Raw genomic sequence first — 7,500 nt, forward strand, 5'->3', positions numbered from 1 at the left:
CATTTACAGCCGTCAAACTCCCAGTTACAGCCGTCAAACTTCTAGTTACAGCCGTCAAACTCCCAGTTACAGCCGTCAAACTCCCATTTACAGCCATCAAACTCCCAGTTACAGCCGTCAAACTCCCAGTTACAGCCGTCAAACTCCCAGTTACAGCCGGAAAACTCCCCGTTACAGCCGTCAAACTCTGTTACAGCCGTAAAACTCCCAGTTACAGCCGTCAAACTCCAGTTACAGCCGTCAAACTCCCAGTTACAGCCATATTGCCTGTGTTGGTCTTTGGCAGCTCAAGTTTGAAATGTGTTTGTTCAATTATTCAGTGCAGGGAGCAGTGTCAAGCAGCCTGTCCTCAGTTGCTCCACACACACACACATACACACACACACACACACACACACACACACACACACACACACAGATATACCGCAGTAGCCTTTCCCCCTCCCCGTAACTGTTTATTTTGCTGCGTTGTAAAGCGTGAGCAATGTAGAAGGCCGGTATCAAATTGGGAGGTTAGAAGATTTCCTGTGTAAGACTTTGAGTCAGTGTAATCCCTCCCTGTGGAGAGTGTGGTGGTGTGCCTCCCTGGGGGCGCGGCCAGCGCTCGTTCTGTGTGGAGCTCCGTCAACAGAGCATCTCGAGGCTTAGAGGGGTTTAGTCCTGCAGAGAGAGGTTCCATACATGCCCGTCCTGTATGTGGACTCGGGTGATTTCACTGGGTCCCGTTGGGTCACAATCAAAATTGTATTAGCCTTGTAGTTTTACACAGGCTACTAGGTCGATGGTCTATGACATTGATGGAGACAGGTTGACCATGGAATGCTAGATACTGCTATTTATATATATATATATATATATATATATATATATATATACTTTTTTTTTCTTTATTTTTTTACACAGATATTTTTTCCAGTTAACAGACTTTGTGAACGCACCACACTATGTCCTTTTCAGAAATGGGTCACTGCTAAAGATGCGATTTTGAGAATGGATTTGTTTCACTGGGCTAGTGTGTGTGAACCATATACTGTACAATAAATGGCAATAAACAGATCTAGAGTAATAAAAAAAAAAGGGGGCCAGTTCCAAGTTGTTTATTCAGCAGAATGCAGCTCATGATGTTGTCCGTCTTGTTTGTCCGTAGATGAGAAGGAGGAGGGGATCCTTGGTAGCATTCTCCTGCCCAGCTTTCATGTATCCATGCTCTCCGTGGACGATCACATCAACAGAAAATATGCTTCAAGGTCTGTGCTTTTTCTTCATGTTTGTTCTAACTACCGTGGTCTGCAGCGGGTGTCAAACTCTGGCTCTGGGCCCTGAGTCCAGGATTAAAGGGAGAACTGCAAAAGTGAAAAGCAGGGACAGATGATGGAGGGATAAGAGAAAAGAGAGAGAGAGAGCAGGAGGAGGAGGAGAGAAGCCTTATCTGTCCGGGGGCTTTCACTGCTGCCAGTGCTTAACAGCTGCAGTAGCTGGAACCCCAGAGCTCTCTGTTCAAGCAACAACAACATCGGCAGCAGCAATAACAGTCGTATTTCATGGCGTTTCAGTGCTGTGGCTTTTTCACCTCCGAAGTCCTTTTAACAAAAGCCTGCGAGAGACCAGGGCTGAGCCCCTGCCAAGCCCAGCCACACAGAAACGCCGCCAGGAGTCTACCCAAGGTCTCCCTCAACACACAGCCACCCCATCTCCTCAGCAGAAAAGAAGGAAGTGAGAGAAGAAAAGAGAGAGAGAGGGAGAGGGAGAGAGTAGAGAAAGAGAGAAATGGATAGAGAGAAGGGCAAGACTCCCGTAGCTCACAGTAATGATATCTACTATTCATGTAGCTCACCAGGAAATGGAAGCCCTGTGAGATTGGATGCCATTCATTCTCTTTTTGTGTCTCATGTCGTGCGGTGAATATGGCATTGCACAAATCCCCATACAAGTTGCTCTGAGTGAACTTGCGGGATGACACAGACGTTTCAGTCCTATTGGAATTTGCAGCCTCGGTAAACAGGATATCGCCCACTGAAAGGCACTGAATGTTCTGTCTTTTCTCTTACTCTGTCTCTCAACCACACGGATGGCCCACTGCTGTGTCCGTCTGTCTGTCCGCCTGCTGTGTGAGGAGGACCAGCTGGGCGCTCACCGCTCCGAGCCCTGTGTGGTGAGTCCCGTGGCAGCATTATCTATACTACAAGGTTGGAAATCTGATGAATTATGGGTAGATATTGCTAGTGCAGAATATGTACCCACATACATCTGCACTGCACATGTTGTCGTTTAGAGATGGTGTTTGAGATGGTGTGTGTATATATGGGCGAAGATGGACAGCATACTGTATCTGTCAAAACAAATTACCGTGTAAATGAGTCAGCACAGTGAAACATTCCTATTCACCGAGGACACAGAGACTTCTTAAACCAGCTGGACCTATCTGCTTTCTTTCTGTCCCGTCTCTCTTCCAGGTAACTCTCTGCCCCTCTGTGGTTCTGTCCAGGCCACGCACCCCAACATGCGGACCTACTACTTCTGCACCGACTCGGCCAAAGAGATGGAGTCGTGGATGCGGGTGATGACGGACGCGGCGCTGGTTCACTCGGAGCCGGTCAGGAGGTTTGTGCACTCAGTCACATCAGGTCACAAACGCACCCATTTCTCATCTCTCGCACTTGAACATTGACAGACCAGTTATTTACAGTAGCTGCTTAATTGAAACAGAGGTAGGTTACTAGTTTGGATTGGATAATTTCATTTTCATTTCATGAACCTTCATTTAACCAGGAGGTTTAGACCTATTAAAGGGGTCCACGTTTGCAAATCTAACGTTTTAATTGTTTTTGCATATACATTTGAGTCTCTGATGGGCTTACTAACACACAAAGTATGAAGTGAACCAACCCAGTCATTTTGATGTGATCAGCCGAAATGAAAACATTAGGGAAAAAAAAGTCAGTCCCAGCCAGCCATTCAAATCTCCCATGTCAAATTACGTCAAAGTCGGGGACTCATTATAATAATCCCGCCCCCATTTGAATACCTCCAATCACCTGCGTTTGTTTACCTGGCTATAAAGGCTGACATTATTTGCAGGTCCTGCATGCTAGCATAATGTCTTTGCACAGAAAACGCTCTGTTCTTGGATGTACTAATCAGCACAGATCGCTACATCGTCTCCCAAGCTCAAAGGACAGAAGAGCTGAGTGGATAAATGTTATTTTTGATGGCAACGTTCCCGCTGAAATTGGCAAAACACTGGCAGTGTGTGCTAGCCATTTTTTGCCCAATTGCTTTTCCAACCTGGGTCAGTACAATGCAGGATTTTCAGATACACTTTTCTGAATGATCAAGCAATACCAACTGTCCATGGGAAGTAATTATGCTCTGTGGTTCTTTTGCATATAGTACTAACGCTAGCTAGCTAACACGAACAAACTCCCCTTTTGCCTCAACCCAGATGCTCGTCTCATCATATACGTAGAGTAACGTTAGTGGTCATTAAAAATGATGATATGTTAAGAAGTGGACATCATTGGATTCCTCTCGGCTTACAGAAACTAGCTTTTATTGTTTGTAGTGGAATGGTGTCATATAGCCTGGTGGTGTGTAGCTAGCGAATGTAGCTAGAGGTAACAGCATGCAACCATGGAGATAATAACATGGGCACTAACGCTATCATGTTTAGTCAGGGAGAGAGGATAATGACATTTATCACAGTGACATCAAGTGTGGATTGTCCAGGCTAGCCAGCTATATTTGAGGTAGCATAGCGCCGACAACAGCCCCTCGTTCTCTAGCCTGCCGACTTGCTCTTAGCTGAGCTCATTTGCATATGAAAAAGCGCTCAATACGCTCTATCTGATCTCGTGGTCAACAGAGGGGTATAGAGGCACGCTAGAACGCTTATTCCGAGTGGTATTTTCAGCATTTACCCAATACATTTCAGCAAAGACATTAAAAATAGGTCAAAAGCTCACAAGTTGGATCGTATCCAGTGTGTTTTAGTCGAGTGGTGGGACGTCAGCAATGCCTTCGCGGCCTTGAGTGAACGATTCCCTCATCTTAATTGAATTTGCTCTCCCCTGGCTTCTTCTGAGGGGTGCGCTTGTTTGAAGGCTCCCTCTCTCCCCGCCTGCCCTGGCGTGTTTGCTGAAGACTGAGACTCAGCAGAGTTCAGTGCCTGGAGTACCAGAAAAATGCTGGCTCCTCACTCTTACATAACCATGCTCATTCATTGTCACGCCTTTATTAGTGGAGAATAATGGTGTGTGTGTGTGTGCGTGTGCGTGTGCGTGTGTTTGTGCTGTACGAGCGAGTGAGGGTGTGTGTGTGTGTGGTATGTATGTACAAGTAAGTGATTGTGGGTGTGGTCTGTGTGTACGAGCGAGCAAATGCGGGCGTGGGTGTGCGTGTGTGTACGAGCGAGCATGTGTGGGCGTGTTTGTGGGTGTGGTGTGTGTACAAGTGAGCGAGTGTGGGCGTGTGTGTGTGTGTGTGTGTGTGTGTGTGTGTGTGTGTTGCACAGGTGTAGCCTGAAGGCCTGTCCCACCCTGCTGCTCCGTCAGGCTCTGGGTGCTGCGTGGGCGGGGCTCCCCAGAGCTCCCCTGTTGTCCCTGACGAGCGGAGCAGCAGTTGAGGTTTAATCCACCAGCGCTCGGTTGTCCGTAGTCCCCGGGGCTCTGGTCCCTCCTCGGTCACTCAGCTCTGCCCCCGTCGGCCTGCCAAGCTCTCTCTCTTTTAATAAAGACTGAGCCAAGTCCTCTTTATGAGCTAAAGATAGACCCCCAGCCTCAGCCCAGCCCCCAGCCCCCAGCCTCAGCCCAGCCCCCCCAGCCTCAGCCCAGCCCCCCCAGCCTCAGCCCAGCCCCCCCCAGCCCAGCCCACAGCCTCAGCCCAGCCTCAGCCCAGACCCCAGCCTCAGCCCAGCCCCCCCAGCCTCAGCCCAGCCCCCACAGCCTCAGCCCAGCCCCCACAGCCTCAGCCCAGCCCCCCCAGCCTCAGCCCAGCCCCCAGCCCAGCCCCCAGCCTCAGCCCAGCCCCCCCATCCTCAGCCCAGCCCCCAGCCCAGACCCCAGCCTCAGCCCAGCCTCAGCCCAGACCCCAGCCTCAGCCCAGCCCCAGCCCAGCCGCCAGCCTCAGCCCAGCCCCCAGCCTCAGCCCAGCCCCCAGCCTCAGCCCAGCCCCCAGCCTCAGCCCAGCCCCCAGCCGTCCCGCCTGCCACTGCCCAGAAACGAGCATGAGGTAATGCGGGCGGTGATTTTATTGGGGCCCTTCTCATACGCTTTTTATTGTGCTGGAGGAGCGACAGAGGTCTGTGGAAGACATTGTCTGGCTGCTGCCATTAAATGGCTCGTGAGTGGAAACTGGAAAGGCTCTCGTTGGGGGATGAAGGGGGGTGGGGGTTGTAGTCTTTGTAGCTGTGACCTTGAGAGTCCAACCAGGGTATCCCTTCCCTTCAGAGGGCTGCTGGCGCTGCCTCTTAAAGAGATCGAGGGTTGCCAGCTCCGACGCCGTGGCACCCCCACGGACGCCTCCAGACAGAGCCGGTGTTTTATTGGACATCTCTGGTTTCCCTCTCTCAGAGACCGGCCTGCTGTGTCAGCTCCAGGGGCCCCTTCCTTCCCCTCGACCAGGATCACTTTCCCCGTCTGTAAGCTAGCCGGCTGGCTGAGTGTCAGCCTGGAGGACTATTAGCGCACGGTGGCTGCGCACCTCTGTCAGACCTCATATTCCGACTGGAAAACATTCTTTCTTCGTGGCATGTGTGAAAGTGCGGTGATTGGAAAGCCCCTGGTCTGAGCGGAGTTATTGGACTCTGGTGCTTCAGTCGCTTCAACCTCCAGCCTCCTGTGGACGGCTTTCCTGTTATTCCCTCCTCATCTCACTGTATCCTTCTCTCTCTTTCTCCCTCTCTTTCTCTCTCTCCTCTCTCTCCCTCTCTTTCCCCCACTTTTTCTCTCTCTCTCTTCCTCTTTCTCTCTCTCTCTCTCTCTCTCTCTCTCTCTCTCTCTCTCTCTCTCCCTCTCTCTCTCTCTCCCTCTCCCTCTCCCTCTCCCTCTCTCTCTGTCTCAGCAGGCTGAAGGTGGAGCAGTGTGGGCCGCAGGAGGTCAACCACGTGGCCAACCACCGGGCTCCATCGCTGACCCGGCCCGAGGTCCAGAACAACGAGCGGAACCGCCAGGCGGCCGGCCCGGAGCAGGAGCGCGCCGAGGACGAGCGGAAGCGTCTGGATGCCGAGCGCTACGGCTTCCCGAAGGAGGGGTCGCCGCGGGAGCGCCCGCTCACCAAAATCAACAGCGCGAAGCTGCAGCCCGCCCAGGCCGCCGCCAGCGCCGCCGCCATCAGCAGCCCGGCCCAGCGGCAGGCGGAGACGGACGGCGCCCTCCGCGGCGGGGCGAAGCCCCAGGTCAACGGCAGCGACGCGGACCAGAGCCCGGAGGAGGAGAGCGGCGCGCCCCTGCCCAGGACCGCCGTCGCTCAGGAACCGGACCGCACGCTGCAGCGGACCAACTCCATGCAGCAGCTGGAGCACTGGGTCCGCACGCAGAGGGTACGCAACCAGGACGACGACGCCAGGAGGTGAGCCTCGTGACTTGAGTGTGTGTGTCCATGTGTGTGAGATTGTGTGCTCTCTACCCTATGGTAGGAAGATGTGACATGCGAGGAAATCATGCATTCTGCTCCTTGAATGGAGGGATGGTGATTGAGTCAGATAGTGAAGTGGCGGTAGAGATCTTTCTTTTAGGCTCCTCCAATGGCAGACTGGCCATCCGGACGTTTGGGACGGTGCCCCCCCAAGTGGGCCAGTGCCCCCCCCCCCCCCCCCCCCCCCCGCTCAACAGATCGCTCAGCCCCCCCCCCCCCTCCTCCTCCTCCGTACATCGCAGGGCCTGCTTCACAGCCAGAGCCTTCAGTCCTTTGCTTGTGCACTGTGCTCACTGACCTCCCAGCTGCTTTCAGACCCACAGAATACGATCAGTCGGACGGCATCTGAACCTGATCTGCATAGAACTCCTCCTCAGTCCTCTGGACCTGATCTGCATAGAACTCCTCCTCAGTCCTCTGGACCTGATCTGCATAGAACTCCTCCTCAGTCCTCTGGACCTGATCTGCATAGAACTCCTCCTCAGTCCTCTGGACCTGATCTGCATAGAACTCCTCCTCAGTCCTCTGGACCTGATCTGCACATTCGTTCCACTGAAGCCTTCCCTCAGTTCTGAGGCTGTGTTGTAGGACATCCGTGAATGTTCTCGCTGTAGCCTGTGTGTGTAACAGTGAATGGTGAGTGCTTGTAAACCCTGGTGGAGTGAGTGTAGCCCTCTGAGGTCGTGGTAGCGAGTAGCTGGTGAAACTCACTCCTCTGGTATCTCTTGGCGTAGCTGTTAGTACATCCGACTTGCAAGCGCAAGGTTGGAGGTTCGCGTCCCGCCCTGGACAATCCCTTAACATGGGTCAAACGAACCAGAAACACAACGCAGACGAGAGTACTGTCGTTAACACATGCACACACCGAGC

The 7,500-nt window shown here is 52.7% G+C and overlaps 1 protein-coding gene across 4 annotated transcripts in view; it reads left to right on the forward strand.

Moving 5' to 3' along the window:
• The window catches only part of LOC311320842 (pleckstrin homology domain-containing family A member 5-like), a 104,222-nt gene that overhangs the window by 68,164 nt on the left and 28,558 nt on the right, over nucleotides 1-7,500 (forward strand). For 2 of the 4 annotated variants that reach the window (XM_084452694.1, XM_084452696.1), the window contains exons 1-3: nucleotides 2,045-2,152; nucleotides 2,486-2,601; nucleotides 6,058-6,564. In XM_084452694.1, the coding sequence (XP_084308820.1) occupies nucleotides 2,069-2,152; nucleotides 2,486-2,601; nucleotides 6,058-6,564 (707 nt within the window). In that variant the 5' untranslated portion in view covers nucleotides 2,045-2,068. Of the gene's footprint in view, nucleotides 1-1,147; nucleotides 1,249-2,044; nucleotides 2,153-2,485; nucleotides 2,602-6,057; nucleotides 6,565-7,500 lie in introns of those variants that run through there. The other 2 variants (XM_084452697.1, XM_084452695.1) reach the window with 2 other exon arrangements.

Source organism: Borostomias antarcticus (assembly GCF_949987555.1).
Source record: "Borostomias antarcticus genome assembly, chromosome: 18".
In the NCBI taxonomy this organism is placed as follows: Eukaryota; Metazoa; Chordata; class Actinopteri; order Stomiiformes; family Stomiidae; genus Borostomias; species Borostomias antarcticus.